Genomic DNA, 20,909 nt, shown 5'->3' on the forward strand with positions numbered 1-20,909 from the left:
GACAGTAATTGTAAGTGACCAGATTTGGTGGTGATCTACTCTACTGTTTACTGGCCTCTTGACTAGCCCATTCCTCTGTATTTTGCAATGCAGTTATAAAACTAATAAACAACTATCTAAATTACTGCAGGATTTAAAGTGGGTTATCTTTATTCTAATTGTCATCTCTACAATCTGAAAATGGAGCTTGTATTCCTTCAGTAAGGAATGATTTAAAAATCCTTTCTGACCATTGTCTAATGTGAAATTATTTGCTTTCCATATAGTATGTTAATTCACTAATATTTTGGGGTTGAGTTGATGCTTAACAGCAAGGCCAGACATAGCTTGCTGCAGGAATTGACAGCATCCTCCCCCACTGCCAACATTGAAATAACATGACTGCATCTGTTGAAGAATTTGTCATAATTCAAAGCTTTTCAATAACAATGGCTCAGCTTGAGCAGAAATACATTTCACACTCCTGTATCTATTCAATTGTCTCTTTTCTGTTGCCCATTTTACCCAGCTCGTTCAATGCATACTTTGGCTTGAATATGCACGGATTTGTCGAACATTAGAATTTATGCAGAAGATTTAAAGGCTACCATCTATGAACGAGTGCAGCAGCTGAACAGCCTTGAGAAAATCCTGGCTGATTTTAATTAGTCTGCCTATAATTCCCTTTCTTGCTACTAATTGCTGGATTTGCTGCACTTCTTTCTGTCCTACGCAAAGTTTGGGTTGAACAGCAATAGTAGGGGACTTTGGCTGTCCCAATCAATGTGGGAAAGTTAAAGCATTAGGGGCTTAGATGGAGAGAAATTTGAGTATTCAGGAGGAATTTCTCACTCAGTATAGAACATAGAACATTGAAAGCCACAGCACAAACAGGCCCTTCGGCCCACAAGTTGCGCCGATCACATCCCCACCTCTAGGCCTATCTATAGCCCTCAATCCCATTAAATCCCATGTACTCATCCAGAAGTCTCTTAAAAGACCCCAACGAGTTTGCCTCCACCACCACCGACGTCAGCCGATTCCACTCACCCACCACCCTCTGAGTGAAAAACTTACCCCTGACATCTCCTCTGTACCTACCCCCCAGCACCTTAAACCTGTGTCCTCTCGTAGCAACCATTTCAGCCCTTGGAAATAGCCTCTGAGAGTCTACCCTATCCAGACCTCTCAACATCTTGTAAACCTCTATCAGGTCACCTCTCATCCTTCGTCTCTCCAGGGAGAAGAGACCAAGCTCCCTCAACCTATCCTCATAAGGCATGCCCCCCAATCCAGGCAACATCCTTGTAAATCTCCTCTGCACCCTTTCAATGGCTTCAACATCTTTCCTGTAATGAGGTGACCAGAACTGCGCGCAGTATTCCAAGTGGGGTCTAACCAAGGTCCTATAAAGCTGCAGCATTATCTCCCGACTCCTAAACTCAATCCCTCGATTAATGAAGGCCAGTACGCCGTACGCCTTCTTGACCGCATCCTCCACCTGCGAGGCCGATTTAAGAGTCCTATGGACCCGGACCCCAAGGTCCTTCTGATCCTCTACACTGCTAAGAATGGTACCCTTCATATTATACTGCTGCTTCATCCCATTGGATCTGCCAAAATGGATCACCACACACTTATCCGGGTTGAAGTCCATCTGCCACTTCTCCGCCCAGTCTTGCATTCTATCTATGTCTCGCTGCAACTTCTGACATCCCTCCAAACTATCCACAACACCATGTGGATAACCCGAATAGAGGGGGCAAAACCTGACCTCTTGGAAATAGGAAGGGCATGTGGCAAGTACTAGTGAGGGATCACTTTGGGACCAGTGACCAGAATTCCATTAGTTTTAAGATAGCTATGGAGAATGATAACTCTGGCCCAAAAGTTAAAGTTATAAATTGGGACAAGGCCAATTTTGATATAGACATGAACTTTCAAAAGTTGATTGGCGGAGTCTGTTGGCAGGCAAAGGGCTGGTAAGTGGGAGGCTTTCAAGAATGTAAACCAGGGTTCAGGATACGCACATTCCTTTGAAGGGCAAGACTGGTAGAAGTAGGGAATCCTGGATGACTCAGGGTATTGAGGCCCTGGTTAAGAAGGAGGCACATTACATGCATAGGCAGCTGGGGTGGATTCTTTGAAGAGCTTGGAGGGTGTAGGAGTAGAGTTGAGAGAAATCAGGAGGGCAAAAAGGGGACACGAGATTGCTTTGGCAGATAAGGCAAAAGAGAATCCAAAGAGATTCTACAAATACATAAAGGGCAAAAGAGTAACTGGGGGGACAGTAGGACCTCTTAAGGATCAATAGAAGTCAATCTATGTACGGATCCAGAAGAGATGGGTGAGATCCTAAATGAATATTTCTCATCAATATTTATTGTTAAGAAAAGCATGCATATTAGGGAACTTGGGGAAATAAATAGTGATGTATTGAGAAGTGTACATGTTACAGAGAAGGAGGTGCTGGAAGTCTTAAAGCGCATCAAGGTAGATAAATCCCCGGGATCTGATGAAGTGTATCTCAGGACGTTGTGGGAGACTAGGGAGGAAATCGCGGGTCCCCAGCAGAGATTCTTGAATCATCGACAGCCACAGGTGAGGTACCTGAAGATTGGAGAGTGGCAAATGTTGTGCCTTTGTTTAAGAAGGGCTGCAGAGAAAGACTAGGAATTACAGGTCAGTGAGCCTAACATCTGTAGTGAGTAGTTAGAAGGTATTCTGAGAGACAGGATCTACAGGCATTTAGAGAGGCAAGAACTGATTAGGGACAGTAGGCATGGCTTTGAGTGGAAAATCATGTCTCACGAATTTGAGGTTTTTTGAAGGGGTAACCAAGAATGTAGGTGAGGGCAGTGCAGTTGATGTTGTCTACATGGACTTTAGCAAGGCCTTTGACAAGGTACCACATGTCAGGTTAAGATTAAATCTCTCTGGATCCAGGGTGAGGTAGCCAAATGGATACAAAAGTGGCTTGATGATAGAAGTCAGAGGGTGGTTGTAGAGGGTTGTTCTTCAAACTGGAGGCCTGTGACCAGCGGTGTGCCTCAGGGATCAGTGCTGGGTCCACTGTTATTTGTCATTTATATTAATGATTTGGATGAGAATTTAGGAGGCATGGTTAGTAAGTTTGCAGATGACACCAAGATTAGTGGACAGTGGAGAAGGTTACCTAGGATTGCAATGGGATCTTGATCAATTGGTCCAGTGGGCCGATGAATGGCAGATAAAGTTTAATTTAGATAAATGAGATGCATTTTGGTAGATCGAATCGGGCAGGACCTACACAGTTAATGGTAGGCCATTGGGGAGAGTTATAGAACCGAGATCTAGGAGTACATGTTCATACTCCTTGAAAGTGGAGTCATAGGTGGATAGGATGGTGAAGAAGGCATTCGGTATGCTTGGTTTCATTGGTCAGAACATTGAATACAGAATTTGGGGCATCTTGTTGAAGTTGTACAAGACATTGGTACGGCCACACTTGGAATATTGTGTACGGTTCTGGTCACCCTATTATAGAAAGAGTGCAGAAGAGATTTACTAAGATGTTACTGGGACTTGATGGTTTGAGTTATGAGGAAAGGATGGATAGACTGGGACTTTTTCACCTGGAGCATAGGAGGCTTAGGGGTGATCTTAGAGGTCTATAAAATAATGTAGATAGTCAACATCTTTTCTCATAGGGGAATCTAAAACTAGAGAACACAAGTTTAAGGTGAGTGTGGAGAGATACAGAAAGGGTCCAGAGGGGCAATTTTTTCTCTCTCAGGGTGGTGTGTCTGGAACGAGCTGCCAGAGGCAATAGTAGAGGCGAGTACAATTTTGTCTTAAGCATTTACAGTTACATGGGTAAGATGGGTATAGAGGGATATGGACCAAATGCAGGCAATTGGGACTAGCTTAGTGGTAAAAACTGGGGGGCATGGACAAGTTGGGTTGAGGGGCCTGTTTCCATGCTGTGAACTTCTATGACCTCTGACTCTTGTTCTCCATTATATTGGTTTAAAATCAAATATAAGAAACTATCAGAAAATTGCCAATCATTAATCACTACTAGATAAATTTGCGACCTAAATTCCAAATGAATGACTAATCAAAACAGTCATACTTCACTTGGAAGTTTTTTGACTGGCCTGAGCTTATGGCAACTAAACCTTTTTGGTAAGCCAGAGACTCCCTTCCAGATATGAATGGACTGAATGATGTCCAAGATGGTATTGTTCTACTACACCTTGGTGATTTACCAGTCAACTTGCTAATAAAGCAAACAACTGAGTTACTGCATTCCTCATTGCTATTTTTAAGTCTTTCTATAGCTTTTCTACATTCTTGTCCTGGTTTCCATGTTATCTGTCCAGTCAGCCTCAAATATATCATGTACTCAGCACCTTACATGGCATAGCCATCTTTATAACAATTGATGCCATGGTTAATCCTGTATGATTAAGGTTTAAGTGCAGTTTGATCCCTGCATCCACTGACTGGCTGGCAGAAATGAAGAATAATGTCTGTTTAATTTGAACAGTGGATCTGTTTAATAGTGACTTCATATTTAACATTTCCACTCTAAATATTTGAGTTGCTTCAGAGTTAAAAGTTCGAAGTTCAGAATGTGCACTACTTTTTTGCATGTTGATTCCTACAGCTTATAATACTAGACAGACGGTGAGCAGTAAAATATGCATACGAGCACATGGGATAGAAGCAGAAGTAGGCCATTCAGCTCCTCGAGCCAGCTCTGTCATTCTGTTTTTGTTTTGAGTTCCATGTTCCCTTTGAATTCCACATTTGCCTAACTACTTATCTACCTCTGCCTTAAAAGTATTCAAAGGCCTCGTTTCGACCACTTTGTGAGGCAGTGTTCTAAAGTCTCCCAGCCCTCGCGTTTTTTCTCATTTCTACTTCTAGGTGACCCCTTATTTTGGGCTCACCCACGAGGAAACCGCCTTTCTATGTCCACCTTGCAAGACCATTCAGGATCTACTTCACCCCTCACTCTAAACTACAGTGGAAACAACCTCAACCTTTCCTCATAAGACAACCTGCTCTTTCAAATTATCAATCTAGCAAATGTAGGAAAATAAAAAATAGCAGCAGGAGTAGGTTGCTATGCCCTTCAAGCCTGCTCTGCCATTCAATATAATCATGGCTGATCCTCTATCTTGATGTCACACTCACTCGCTCTCTCCATATCCCTTGACACTGCCTCCAACCCATTTACATCCATCCTTAAACAAGACCAAAACTGCATGGTACTTGAGGTGTAATCTCATCAATGCCCTGTATGTGAAGCATAAGATCCTTTTATGTTCAATTCTTGAAATAAAGGCTAATATTCCTTTAGCCTTGATTATGTGCTGTATCTGCATACCAGCTTTGTGACTCTTGCTCTAGAACACATCGATCTCTCTGCACCTTGGAATTCTGTGGCCGTTTTTTGTTTAATACTCTGACTTCTTTGTTCTGCCTGCCAAAATGAGCAACTTCACATTTTCCCATGTTGTATTCCATCTGCCAGATTGTTTGCCCACTCACTTAATCGATCTTTATCTGTCTATACGCTTGTTATGTCTTCACAACATACTTTCCTACCTACCTTTGTGTAGTCTGCAAATTTAGCTAGCATGTCTTTGCTCCCCTCATCTAAGTCATTGTAAATTGTAACAAGTTGAGAACACGCACAGACCCCTATAGAACTTTACTGGTCGCATCCTGCCAGTCAAAGACTTGTACTCGCTTCCATCCATGCTAATATATTGCCCCTACATTGAACTTTTATTTTTCAAAATACCCTTTGATGTGGCACCTTACCAAAATGCCTTCTGGAAATCCGAGTACAGCATGTTTACATGCTCACCTTTTATCCACAGTACTTGTTTTTCCTTCAAAGAAGTCTAATAAATTGATTAAACACCATTTTACCTTTCACAAAACCATGTTGAGTTTTTCTAAGTGCCTAGCTATAACTTCAATGGTCGGTTCTAACACTGTCCCCACGATGTCAAACTATCGGGCATAGTATTTTCTGCCTTTTTTTAAAAAGGGTTATATTTGCTACTTCGGTCTGGTGGGCCCTTGCTAGAATCTAGGGAATTTTTGGAAAATTAAGACCAATGCATCATCTGCTTCATTAGCCATCTGCTTTAAGATTTTGGGATGAAAGCCATTAGGTTTAGTAGACTTGTCAATTTGCTCAGTACTGCTTGTCTAGTGATTGTAACTTCAAATTCCCCCTCTTTTCCATCTCCTGATTTACAGCTGTTATTGGAATTGTAACAGAAGCAAAATATTGTTAGTTTCATCTGCCATCTCCTTTATTGATTTCTCATTCTCTAGAAGGCCAACAGTTGCTGGACTTTTTTCCTTTTTAAATACCTGTAGAAAGTCTTGTTGGGGAAACATGGTGGCACAGTGGTTAGCACTGCTGCCTCTCAGCACCAGGGATCCAGGTTTGATTCCCAGTTTGGGTCACTGTCTGTGCGGAGTCTGCACACACTCCTCGTGTCTGTATGGGTTTCCTCCCACAGTCCTCCCGGAAAGACATGCTAGTTAGGTTCATTAGCCATACTAAATTCTCCCTCTGTGTACACGAGCAGGCACCGGAGTGTGGCAACTTGGGGATTTTCACGTAATTTAATTGCAGTGTTAATGTAAGCCTACTTGTGACACTAACTTTAAAAACTGCTCTTTTTTTACATTTAGCTAGCTTCCTCATTCTAGTTCCTTTCACCTGATTGACCTTTTAGCCCTTCTCTGCTGTTATATTGATCAATCATCTGACCTGCCGCCCTCATCTTTGCCCAGTTGTATGCTTTTTCCCAAAATTTGATGCTTTCTCTAACTTTGTTAACTATGTATGGTGGGTTGTCTTTATAGTCGAAATAGACTTATTCTGAAATATCTCCTTCAATGTCTACCACATTTTCAACTGCTCCAAATCCTAGCCTAGTATCCCATTTCACTTCTACGAGCTCAGCTTTCATGCCCACATAGTTGCCCCTATTTAAGTTTAAAATACTAGTCTTAGATCCACTCTTCTCCTTTCAAACTGGATGTAAAACGTAATCATAATTGCTGAGTAGGTGTGCCTTTAGAACCTAAGAACTACGAGTAGGCAATTGCTCCTCGAGCCTGCTCCGCCATTGAATGCAAACATGGCTGAACTTGTCTAGGCCTCGACTCCATTTTCCTCCCTGTTGTCCATAACCCTTCAACCCATACTAATTAAAAATCAGTCCATTTCAAATTTACTCAATGTCCTATCATCCATTGCACTTTGGGGTAGTTAATTCCATAGTTTGTCAAGTAATTTCTCATCTGTTTTAAATCTACTACCCCCTTATCCTAAAACTATGACCTTTTGTTCTCGACTGCCCCACAAGAGGAAGCATCTACTCTGTCTGCTTTGTCAATACATTTTATCTTGTATATCTCCATTCGGTCTCCACTCATTATTTTAAACTCTAGAATGTATAGGCTTAAACTGCTCCGTTTCTCCATTAGACAAATCCTTCATCTCTGAAATCAATCTGGTGAACCTTCTTTGAACTTCCTCTAATGCCTCTATATCCTTCCTCAAATAAGGGGACCAAAACCAGACTCAGTACTCCAGGTGTGCTCTCACCAAGGCCTTGTATAGTTGCAGCAGCACTTCCTTACTTTAATACTTGATTCCTTTAGCTATAAATGCCAAAATTCCATTTGCTTTCCTTATTATCTGCATACCAGTTTTCTTTGACGCATGCACAAGGACATCCAAATCTCTCTGCACCCAAGTGTCTCTCCATTTAGGTAAGTCGTCTTTTCAATTTCACGATCAAAATGGATAACCTCTCACTTATCCATGGTAAACTCCACTTGCCACATTTTGGCTCACTCACTTAACCTATCCGTATCCATTTGTAAATTTCTTATTTACTCATTGCAACTTTCCCATCTATTTAAGGTGTGAAATCTGCAAATTTGGCTATAGTACCTTCTATCCCTATATCTGAGCCATTTAAAAAGATTGTAAATAGTTGGTGCCTGAAGACCAAACTGTGTGGCACCCCACTAGTTATTGCAAAACAGAAAAAAGCCCATTTACCCTGACTCTCTGCCTTCTGTCAGCTAGCCTGTCTTCTATCCAAGCTAATAAGCTACCCCATGCCCATATGCTCTTATCTTGTGTATTAATCTTCTGTGTGGCATCTACAGGATGCCCCATTATCCACTTGGCTTGTTACATCTTTGAAGAACTAGGAAATTAGGTTTACCCTTCATCACAGTGACTCTGGATTGCGTTTTGACTTTCCAAATGTCGTCTTATTACTTAATAGTTTCTAACAATTTCCCAACAGATGTTAAACTAACTGGTTTATTGTTCGTACTTTGTCCCCCTCCCTTTTTGAATACTCTGAGGTCATTAATTCATCCTGTCACATTACACAAGTCTATTATAATCTTTCTGGTTGGTTCCAGAATGTGGTGTTGTGGTGCTCTAAGAAATTATCTCAAAAGCATGCTATGATCTCCTAATCCAGGCTGCTACCAATTTGATTTTTCCTGTTGTATGTCGATTCAGTCACCCATGATTAATGCCATCCTTTTGTCACAAGTACATAATAGGGAGACACAGTGGTGGCACAGTGGTATTGTCAATGGACTGGCAATCAAGACAGGATAATGCTGGGAACCTGGATTTGAATCCCACCATGGCAGACTTTTTAAAAAGCTGATCAGTCTAATGATGACCATGAAATGATTGTCGTAAAAACTCAGTCGTTCAGAGAAGGAAACCTACTGTTTATATCTGATCTGGCCTATAACATGACTCCAGTTGTATCCAACCGCTACAAAAAAAACACACAGCTGAGGACACGGCATCAACCCTGCAAAGTCCTCCTAACAACTTGTGCAAAGATTTGGAGAGACTAGTTGTGCAACAGCCTGCCAATCATACTCAATGGAATCATACTTTACAGATTATGTCCCAGACACCATCGCAAGCGAAGGTTGTGGCACAGTTGAGGAGGTTGCCCTGAGAGTCCTCGAAATAGACTCTGGACCCCATGAAGTCTCATGATGAGCCTAGGGAAAGAAACCTCCTGCTGGTTACCATATACTGTTTCCCTCAGCTGATGAATCATGTTGAACACTACTTGGAGGAAGCAGTGAGGGTGGCAAGGGCATAGAATATGTACTCGATGGGGGACTTCAAGAATGACTTGGTAGTACAATCACAGAATGAGCTTGCTGAGTCCTGTGCAATATAGCTGCCAGATTGGGTCTGTGGCAGGTGGTGAGGGAACCAACAAGTGAAAAACGTACTTGACCTCTTCACCATGCTGCCTGCCACAGATGTATCTGTCCATGGCCATATCAGTAGGAGTGACCACTGCACAGTCCTTGCGGAGACCAGCTTGGCTAGGAGTGTGGCAGGCTCTCGAGTCTGAGGCAATCGACTCTGGTTCAATATACTGTGCAAAAGGGTATGCCAGGAGCAATGCCAGACATGTCCAGAAATGATGTTAACCTGGTGAAGATGCAACACTGGCTTTACGTGTATGGCAAACAGCAAGTAATTGACAACCAAACAGTTGCACTTTCATGGATAACATCAAAGCTCTGAAAACCTATTGCATCTAGTCATGAAATGTGATGGACTGGAGAAGGCTCCACAAATATCCTCATCCTAAATGATAGAGTCCAGCTCATCTGTGTAAATGATACGCCTGAAGCCAGAAGTGTTGAGTGGATGGTTCATCATAGCCGCCTCCGGATGTCTCCAGCGTCATGGATGTCAGTCTTGAACCAAATCTCTTCACTTTCACTCCACGTGATATCAAGAAATGTTGAAGTCACTGGATGTACAAAAGCAATGAGCCCTAACAATATTCTGGCATGAGTACTCCAAAATTTGCCCCTAGCCAAGCTGTTCTATTACAGCAACTAGACTGGCATCTATCTGGCAATGTGGGAAAAATGCCCAGGTATGTCTGGTGTACACAACCTGGCCAATTACCATCCCATCTGTCTACACTCAACAGCAAGTAAAGTGATGGAATGGAGGAGTCATACCTGGTACAAAGGAAGATGATCGTGGTGGTTGGAGGTCAATCATCTTAGCTCCAGGATATCACTGAAGGAGCTCCACAGAGCATTGTCCTAGGCTCAACCATCTTCAGCTGCTTCATCAATGATGTCCCTTCCATTAGGAGGTCAGAAATGGAAATGTGTGCTGCTGATTGCAATATCCAGGCTTGGGCTGACTAGTGGCAAGTAACATTTGTGCCACAAGTATCAGGCAATGACCATCTCCAAGACAGAATCCAACCATCACCTCATGACATTCAATGGCATTACCATTGCTGAATAACCCACCATCAACATCCTGGGGATTACCATTGACCAGAAACTGAACTGGACTGACCATATAAGCCGTGGCTACAAGAGGCGGTCAGAAGTTAGGAATCCTGCGACAAGTAACTCGATGCCTGTCTGCATTCCATGAGGCATGACAAGAGTGTTATGGAATACTCTCCACTTGGCTGGATGAGTGAAGCTTAACACCATCCAGGACACAGCAGCTCACTTGATTGCTACCCCTTCCACAAACATTCAATCCCTCCACCACCGATGAACAGTGGAAGGCGTGTACCATCTATGGGATGCATTGCAGGAACTCACCATGGTTCTTGGACAGCACCTTCCAAACCCACAATCTCACCATCTAGAAGGACAAAGGCAGCAGTTACCTGGGAACACCACCATGGAGGTTCCCCTCCAAGTCATTCACGATCCTGACTTAGAAATAAAGCACTGTTCCTTCACTGTTACTGGGTCAAAATCCTGGAATTCCTTCCCTAACAGCACTGTGGGTGTATCTACACTTCTGACTGCAGTGATTTCAAGAAGGAGCTCGCCGCCACCACTACCACTTCAGTGGCCCTAGGGATGGGAATAAATACTAGCCTAAAGAGTAATGCCCACATCCTGTAAATTAAACAAAAAAAATCTTGTATGCTTCTGCATTGTGGTTACCACTAAGGGGCCTGTAGACCACTAACTTTTCTCTTTTCATCTCCACCCTGATCTCCTAAACCATTGTCATCTCTTGCGCAAATACCATCCTTGATTAAAAGTGCTACCCTCCACCTTTATTTAACTTAATTTCACATGACATTCAAGAAGAAGAGTTTCACAGCTGTGCTAGATTAAACTGGTAAACTTATAAATTTGGCATTTGTTATTGATCTAAACGGTTGAGGGGAGACCTGATAGAGGTATTCAAAATTAAGGGATTTTGATTGAACAAGCAGGAAAGAAACTTTTCACCTGGCAAATTAGTCATTCAGAGATAATTAATTTAAGGAAAAAAAACTAGTGTAATGGGGAATTTCTTTTCAATGTTATCTGGAATGCATTACCTGAAAGGATGGTATTAAATTCCATGGGAACCTTTTTAAAAGGCAGATGAACTAATGTACAGGGTTATGAGAGTAGTGGTGGTGTAAGCTGTGGTGGACAAATTAGATTTGGCACCAGCGCAATGGGTTGAATGGACAACTTGACTCTGATTCTGTTTATAGCATTTCTTCACTAATTATTCAAATACCACAATTTCAGATTTGATGTGTGGTTGGCTGTGGGCCGACACAATTATTTTGAGAATTTGTGGAATCATTTCTGTTTGCGTTTTACTAAATCTCAAGGTAAGTGGTAAATGTTCAGAGGCTGTCCTTGTACACAAATAACACTGTTAAAACTAAAGCAAAGTGGTATGTTGCCTTTTATTGCAAGGGTTTGGAGTTGAAAAGTAAGTCTTTTAAATAGGGCTTTGAAACCATACCTACTCTGTACAGTTTTAGCTTCTGTACCCAAGTAATACTTAGACCATATTCAGCCCATCAACTGCTCCACCAGTTAATGAGATTGTGACTGATCTGAATGATAATCCTCACTCCACTTTCCCATAAGCCTTGATTCCTTTACTAATTTTAAAAATCTGTCTTTCTCAGCCTTGAACACCAAGACCATAAGACATAGGAGCAGAATTGGCCTACTTGCAGACGATGCAACTAAGTTTCACTTGAATCCTAGGATGTGTGGCTGTCCTCTTGGTGTTAGACTGAGGTGTTCTCAGTTAAATATATAAAGATTTGGGAGGCTTGGCATAGTATGCTGGGGTTACTTTTCCTGGCTTGCGATTCCAGATCCTAGGGAACATAGAAAAAGTGGCTGATTGTTTAGAGCTGATGCCTTCTAATGTAGAAGTCTAAGAAGCTTTGGAATACTCTTCCTGAAGGCTCTGTTGCTTGTATATTTTGGGCAGCGATTGATAGATTTAGGGCAGTGAAGGTTAAATTTTTTACACAAGCAGCCATAACCACCACAAATGGCTGAGCAGCCCAAGGGACTGTAACTTACAAAATAGGAGTATGTTTGTTCACCGTAGTGCATGGAGTTACAAAATGTGTACCAAGAGTTCTTCTTTTCCCTCTCCACTGGCTAAGAGGTAAGTAACCACATGTAATATTTGCCATTATGAATATTTCATGGTTCCTGTTAATATTTTAGCGATAATGTTTAGTTCTCAGAAGATTATTGTTGTGAAGTTAAGGTAATTAAAATGCTGAGCTTTGGTGATTGTCAGAACATCTAAAAGAAATGTTAGTTCAGAAGGCCACCCATGTTTGTTTAATGGTCAGAATAGAAGAGATAAGATTACAAAACAGCAGGTGGGCTTACTTAGCTAGCGAAATTGCAAATGAGGGGTAATGAGTTTGTGTTGGGTTGAGGATAGCCACAGCAGGTTATTTGTCATGGAGGTGGTGGAGCTTAAGTAAGTCTCTACGATCCCAATTTATCTGCAGGGAGACATTTTAGTTGCAGCACAAAAGTTAACCAAACTAAATGGCAGTCATTCTTCACTAAGCATCACAAAACACTATTCATTGACTGTAGAAGTCAGGTGAAGCTAAATCTCAGTTTGAATTTTGTAAGGAATAGAAGCTGGAAGATTGCCTAGTTTGCAAAAGTATCCCGAGCAAGGGATTGAGGCCTCCATAGTTGAGGTAAAATCAAGTTTTTCTTCCTGAGAATAGCTGGAGCTGAGGAAAATTCCCCAGAGAACTGTGCCATACATATGGGCGGTCCCAACAGAAATCATTTTCAGATCATAAAATTCTTGAGACAAGTAAAAAAAAATTTTGAGTGCATAAAAATGCCAATATAACCCATATAATTTATCGTGCTTGTTTTGGTTATTTTTTTATACAATAGTTTTCTTTAAAGTGAAATCTAGTGGTGTATTATTCTATTGGTATTCTAATTTTTTCCCTCTTAAATGTTAACGGCTCATAACTGAATTGTAGCTCCATCCTGTGGAAAATTGGGACATTGGAAATTAGCATATCTCTTCTATTTCACTAGAAAGTGACGTAATAAACTGCATTCATGTCAGTTACTCTACCTTATTGTTATAGCCTTTGCTTTTGTAACAGAACTTTATGAATTAATGGTCTTTGATTACAGATCGGAATGGTTTATACACTTGCAGTTATGGAACGGTTTATATACTTGTAACTATTGAAATTAATGCATGTAATAGCCAAAATACTTTGTTCTCTATTTCCTATGTAATTCATGTGTTTAAAATTCACTACTTTGAATAACTTGCTGTTTATTTTTTTGCACTTGACAAATCAGACCATTTTGAAAGGAATAATTTTGGGGCAGGGGCAAAATCCTATTAGTGCAATTTTGGAATGTGAAGTTTCCTCAAACCATAAATTTCACATTGTACAGTTCGTCGTACTGTAAACACTGGATTACATTTCAGCATAAATATTCTCCTCTGATCTTGAAAGGGAATCTGACAAACATCTAGAAATCATGTTGTCATATTCAAATTCTGATTTGCTTCCCCTTTGCGGACGGCTCCAGTTCCCTACTCCTGTCCTCGAGCAGCAGTGAAATTTATTGCATCGGGGCATTTTTTCAAATGATCTACTCCCCAAATGGATAATCAAACTTCAAATGGCACTGCATCATATGTGTCTTTACGTAGGCAAGAAAATCTACCTCTATGCAGTTTCAGTTGTCGCCTTGAAAGAATGGGGGAGAAAGCTTGTACTGAGTATTTCCATGTGCAGAGATAACATGGCATGTCTAGTGCTATAAATGCAAATCTTGTGGTGTATGTGCACATGCACCTGAATTTCACAATGACTCTGTTCAGGAAAGAGACTTGTATTTATGTAGCATCTTACGTGACTGTCGGACATCCTGTTTTGCCACTGACAACACAAATGTGGTAGCCAATATGCACACAGCAAGTGCCACAAACAATGGGACCTTCTTACTTGTTTCATAAAATATTGACCAAAACACCAGGGAGAATGCCTGTGCTCTTATTCAAAATGGTGCTATGGAATCTCTTGCACCTAAAAGCAGATGGGAACCTCCATTTGACATCTCCTCCAAAAGGTAGCACCTCTAATTATGCAGTAGTACCTCGGTGTGAGCTTAGATTCTGAGCTCCTGCTAGAGTTGAAGTTGTGCATTCAACCCCCACCAGCATCTGTGCTAATGCTTCAAAGCAGGACTGACAGAATACTACATTACCTGGCATGTTGTTTCCTTCCAACTAATGTGTACATTAGGTAGATTTCACAGACCAAGTAGAAATGATTACATTTTGTAATCCCATTATTATACTTTGATCCTGGTATCCTATTGCCTGAGCAAGTTTTTTTTAAGCAAATTAACTTGTTAGTGCTGTGAGTTTAAAGCTTTTTTTTGTACAGTAACCTTGTATGCGACTTTAATTGTATAGGCCTGTGCAGGATAAAATAAATCTTTAGTGTATACGTGGGCCTCTTGCACCATTAATTATGGAATTAGTATATTGAAGTTTATTCAATTGTTCCTTTAGGAGTTGAATGACTTGGCCCGTGATCCACCAGCACAGTGTTCAGCAGGTCCAGTTGGTGATGACAGTAAGTACACTTTTTCTAAGTTGGTCAAAAAAGCTTGTTAAAGAAATCTTGATTCTTTCCACAGCAACACTAATATATGATTTAAGATTTTTAAAATTCTTTCTGCAGTGTTCCATTGGCAAGCCACAATAATGGGACCGGTGAGTTGACACTACTGTTAACCATAAGGAATGAGGTGGGAACTTATGCAACTATCATTGGATTCATTTTAAAATCTTTTTCTTCTCAACAGAATGACAGTCCTTATCAGGGTGGTGTATTTTTCTTGACCATTCACTTCCCCACAGATTACCCCTTTAAACCACCTAAGGCAAGTATACTTGTTTGAATTATTTTAACAATGTGACTTTGACTTGGTGTTGAAAGTAACTTTTATATATATATGTATCTTGCTAGGTTGCATTTACAACAAGAATTTATCATCCAAATATTAACAGTAATGGCAGCATCTGTCTTGATATTCTACGGTCGCAATGGTCCCCAGCATTAACTATTTCAAAAGGTATTTAGATCTTTTTAGCTAAAACCTTAATGTTCTTCAAATACTTAACTCGTGAATTGCAAGTAAATTGTTAATATTGCACCAAACTATAAATACTGTAACATATTAAATGTTCTGCTCTTAAATCCTGAATGCATTTCATGGTAAAGCACACTTTGTTTGTTGCAGCAAATCCATGAGCTGCTACAGCCTTTCATAGAATAAAATTTTATTTGAAGGAGTTTGTTGCTTTTCCTTGGATTTGAATTGTGAATTGCTTCCCAAAATTGCAACTTGAGAAATACTCATATTACTGATGCTGCAATATGAAGTTCATCTTTGTTTATGTTGGAGCTGTCAGCCCATCCTGAGGCTGAATTAGAATAGCAATGTTTTGAATTTCAGCCAATTCAGGATTACTACTCGAGAGTTGTGTTGTGACTGAACTTGTGGAGTATAAAATAAAGTATGTGGGCCTAATCAGTCCCATGTTGCATTTTTAATCATTGCTGAGCAATAGACAGTACTTGACCAAATAAGAATTGTACCCTTGTTCAGAAATTGCATTTCCAGTGAGAACCAATTTAAATTTGGCATGTTAAGGCAAAGGACATGGTCAGTTGTTAATGTGATGTCAACTTATGTTTGAATTGGTACTATGGAACATTTTGTCATTACAGTACTTGCGCACATGACCATACCGTCAACCAGAACTTTTACTTTTAAAAGCACCATACTATAAAAACATGGCATGTTTTCATAAAGGGTTTGTTCAAATTTTTAACTGCTCAATAAGTAACCAGCATATCTGCAGTTATCCTGCTTAAGGTCATTAAACTTCGATCATTTTGCACCACGACCCCATCGATTTGAATTGCTTTATTTACTACTTGGTTGGTTTTATTGTGCTGAGTTGTTTGGATTAGTACTCAAGTGTATGCCATTATAGTATATGCATTGAATCAAATTCTGTATGATCTAGAATGCAGCATGATTTCTCAAATTAGAAATGGTACTTTGCAATCTGTGGTTTTAAGACTTTAAAACCTAGTTGAGTACTAGTAATATTTCTAGGGTAACGTGACTACCGGAAAGTTGTCTTGTGGATGTGGGATTAAGATTACTAATGGTGCATTAGCAATCATATTTCTAGTTTTCTGTATTGCTGATTAATATCATGCCAAATATTGCCTCTGTTTACTTAGTTCATTGAGTCTTGAAGCCGTGTTTTTCCTTTTGTGGTATCAAGTAGAATTGAGTATGCTGATGTCATAGAACAAGGAGTCTTGCCCACAGAGAGCCTCCCTTCCATCTGTTGACAATGACATCAGTGATGTCTGTCTGTATATTTACTATTGATTTTCCTTTACTTGGAAAAGTTTAAGGTGATTGGCAAAAGAACTAGAGGCAATATTAAGAAATACTTTTTAATGCAGCAAGTGGTTCTGGTTTGGCATGCACAACCTGATGGGCTGGTGGTAACCTTGAAAAGAGAATTGGCAAAAAAAATGCAGGGAAGGGAAAAGAACCAGGAACTTGGACTGACTGGATTGCTCTTGAAAGTTGGCAGAGACTAAATGGCCATCTATACAATATATATTTTAAGCAGTGCAAGTATGTTTTTTTTTTAAGGTTCTAAATTCATTAAGTGTTACTACTTTTGGCACTTGCTCTTGCCATAGATAATTGTGTTTCATGTTGAGAAGGAAATGATTTATGCTTTTGACTGCCATAGTATTTCTTGTATTGTTTTGAAAAAATATATATTTAACAAATTACATCTTTGTTTACAATTCTGCAACTCCTTGCCATTTCTGTATTCCTTTGAAACAGAATAGGGGCCTTTTTGATTATAGTATGTTGTACTAATTAAATTCTACATATTTTACAGCTTCCAATATAAAAGGTGTATAGAGATTTAATCACTAGCATGCAATTGTAAGGCAAATGCTATGCCAACTGCATCATATATAGTTGGGTGGTTTGGAATTCTGTGTGTTAAGATTCTAGAGAAATCTGCTTTTCCAAGATTTATGGTTCAAATTATTGATGCGTGCACTTTAATTCTGTATTGTCATTGGAGGACACGATCTGCTTTACTTGTATTTGTGATGCAGAGTCCAGAATCATTCTTTCAAGTGACTATTTACTCCACGTAAACTACCTTGTAACTGTATGCTTAATGTCTGGTATCCATGTTATCTGGGAGAACAGCATTTGTATGTTTAGCTGAATGGATATATCAAATTAGTAGAAGCAGCATGACATGAGTTGTGGATTGCAGAATGCTTATTAGGCTTGCAACCTTGTTACTATACAATTTAGTTTTAAAATTCTACCTACACATGGTCCATACAAAAAATTACACCTTTTTGTAAATCCTAGGAATTGATCTAGACCCTCCAAACAACATGGTTGCCAAATCCAGGTGTGCCACTGGAAGTTTAATTGATATAGCTCATCTCCAAAGGCAAAGACCAAGCATTTTTTTACAAAATTACTTTTTTAATGCCACTATGAACTTGTTCCCATGTTTGCTGCAGTATTTAGAATATTAACTTTAAATTCCTGGAGATTCCAGGACAAACTGGAATGTTATTGACTGCAAATGTGAGGTTTCGTTTCATTGAGTCTTGCACTCTGTGGACTCCGATGCACTGAAGAACATGTAACTTGGCTCTCTTGACCCATGTTTTCTGACTCCATTTGTAATTAACTAGAAACAAAAATTCAATACATACCTTTCTTTAAAAGTCAAAAATACTAATCGTGTAGAATTTGAAGAGAAATGTCAGCAATTATAGGATCTAACCCCAGGCACAGTAACAGCTTTGATCTAATAGATATTGTATACAAACCATATATTTCTGTAATCTCTAACCAGATTGATCATTTGCAGGACAAGCAAGTTAACCTTAAAATTAAAAACAGAAAATGCTGAAAATATCCAGCTTGGTAGTATCTGTAGAGGCAACAGCAAAGGGTGGAATTTTCTGATTTTTCTTAAAGTCCCGCCTCGGGACGGAGAAAGCAGAGCCTGCATTGCCAGCTCTTCCTGTCATATTTGTAAAAACTGAGTTTAAAAATAAAATGGAAAGGGCAGGTCTCACAATGTGTGTGGAGAAATTAGGTGATGGTATTGTGAGCAGTGTAGAATCATGAAGTGACCAGATGGTGCAAGGATGGGTGGCATGGTGGTTAGCACTGCTGTCTCACAGCACCAGGGGCCCAGGTTCGATTCCTGGATTGGGCCACTGCGGAGTTTGCACATTTTCCCCGTGTCTGCATGGGTTTCCTCCCATAGTATGAAAGACGTGCTGGTTAGGTATATTGGCCATTCTAAATTCTCCCTCAGTGCACCCAAACAGGTGCCAGAGTGTGGCGATTAGGGAATTTTCACTAACTTCATTGCAGTGTTAGTGTAAGCTTATTTGTGATACTAATAACCTTTAGTGGGACAAGAAACAAAAGATGGGTCTAGAAGAACAGTGATAACAGCAGAACTATTACTGTTGTTGGATGTAGTGGCTGCAAGACGGAGAGGAAATAAATCAGGCAAGTGGTTATGATCTGAAGTTTTTGAACTTAATGTTAACCCTGAAAGGTTATAAAGTGCCACACTGATAATGAAGGTGCTGTTCCTTGTGATTCAGTGAAGCAGTGTAAGAGGTCAAGAATGGCAAAGTCAGAGGAAATGATATGGAGACCTAAAATGGCAATTACGTTTGGCCTCCCCAGTGTGGAGGAGACCACATCGTGATCAGTGAATACAGTATGCAAGGATGGAAAAGCTACAAGTAAATCGCTATTTTATTTGGTCAGTGTTTGGCGGCCCTGGAGCGTGGGAATATCGGGTGGGTGTTTCACCTCCTGAACTTGGTTAGGAAGGGGCACAGATATAAGAGATAAAGTAGTTCAGTGTGTCATGGAAAGAATGATTCCTTCGCATTTCTTATTCCCATAATCTTATTTTGTGGTGGCAGCATGCTAGAGGTAATGCAAGATCTGTTCGAAGTGGAGGCTGTTGAAGTGCTAGGTGAGAAAGTGAAGCAGTATCATGGTTCTGGAAAGGAACAGGAAGGAGTTAAGGCAGACATGTTTAAGAACATAGGACAGATTTGTGAGGAATAAAATAAAGTACTTCACAAGTAATTCCCTTGTGAAGACCTCTGAAATGATAACCACTACCTTTGTTGAGCAGTGCCTTCCAAATTGTATTGAGTTTTTAAAAATAACACTTTTATTGCCTATCACCTTGATCTTTGCCGTCTAGTTATCAACCCGTTAGCTGTTGGAAACCATTTAACTATATTCTATGTAAGCCAATTATGGTTTTAAATGCCTCTAACAAATTTCCTCTTGGCCGTAACCCTATCTTCAAACTGTCCATCATGATTGGAACAATAGTACATCTTTTGTATCCTCTCAAGCCTTCTCATTCTACCTAAAGTGCTCATTCTTGCCAAACGATGATGGGAGAGGGTTGTTTTTCAAACTGGAGGCCTGTGACCAGCGGTGTGCCTCAGGGATCAGTACTGGGTCTGCTGTTATTTATCGTTTATATTAATGATTTGGATGAGAATATAGGAGGCGTCGTTAGTAAGTTTGCAGATGACACCAAGATTGGTGGATAGTGAAGAAAGTTATTTCCGATTGCAACGGGATCTTGATCAATTGGGCCAGTGGGCTGACGAATGGCAGATGGAGTTTAATTTGGATAAATGCTAGGTGATGTATTTTGGTAGATTGAACTAGGGCAGGACTTAGTTAATGGTAGGGCACTGGGAAGAGTTACAGAATAGAGATCTAGGGGTACATGTTCATAGCTCCTTGAAAGTGGAGTCACAGGTGGACAGAGTGGTGAAGAAGGCATTTGGCATGCTTGGTTTCATTGGTCACAACATTGAATACAGGAATTGCACCCTTTGGGAACCACTGCTTTATGCCTTGTTAACCTGGCCTTCCACCTTCAAAGATTTGTGTGCAAACACTTGCCCAGTCTCGGTTGTTGAATTATCTTTCACTTCTGGATTGAATTTTGCCAACGGCGTGAGCTTATCTGCCCTCATGAAGTTCATACCATCTTCACAGTTTACTGTACCTCATGGGAATCCGAGCACAACCTGAAGGATCTTTTCTCTTGCTGTCATGTATTCAACTGCAGAGTACTGTGAATCTGTATGGTACCAGTCTGCATCCGCCAAACTTGTGTGCAACTCCACTCAATACACATCCTCACTGGTACTCTTCCATCAGCTAACCTCCCTGGTCTCCCAGTCCTGGGCAGCATTACTTGCCTCTAGAACAGGAGGGTAATTGCAACAGGCAAGCTACTCAAGAAGTCTACTCCAACCAAAGCCTCCCCTTATTCAAGGACCTCATCAACCCACCACACCAAGGAGTATATGTAATGTATATCTATCAAAAACAGCAGTAATCTAAGCATAGAATGTTGCGTGAAA

The 20,909-nt window shown here is 40.4% G+C and overlaps 1 protein-coding gene across 1 annotated transcript in view; it reads left to right on the plus strand.

Annotated features, from left to right (window-relative positions):
• Positions 1 to 20,909, plus strand: part of ube2d2 (ubiquitin-conjugating enzyme E2D 2 (UBC4/5 homolog, yeast)) — a 39,919-nt gene that overhangs the window by 15,378 nt on the left and 3,632 nt on the right. The window contains exons 2-5 of the mRNA XM_078231020.1: positions 14,903 to 14,966; positions 15,075 to 15,106; positions 15,199 to 15,276; positions 15,363 to 15,468. Coding sequence (XP_078087146.1) covers positions 14,903 to 14,966; positions 15,075 to 15,106; positions 15,199 to 15,276; positions 15,363 to 15,468 — 280 coding nt within the window. The remainder of the gene's footprint in view (positions 1 to 14,902; positions 14,967 to 15,074; positions 15,107 to 15,198; positions 15,277 to 15,362; positions 15,469 to 20,909) is intronic.

This window comes from Mustelus asterias, chromosome 16 (assembly GCF_964213995.1).
Source record: "Mustelus asterias chromosome 16, sMusAst1.hap1.1, whole genome shotgun sequence".
Taxonomy (NCBI): domain Eukaryota; kingdom Metazoa; phylum Chordata; class Chondrichthyes; order Carcharhiniformes; family Triakidae; genus Mustelus; species Mustelus asterias.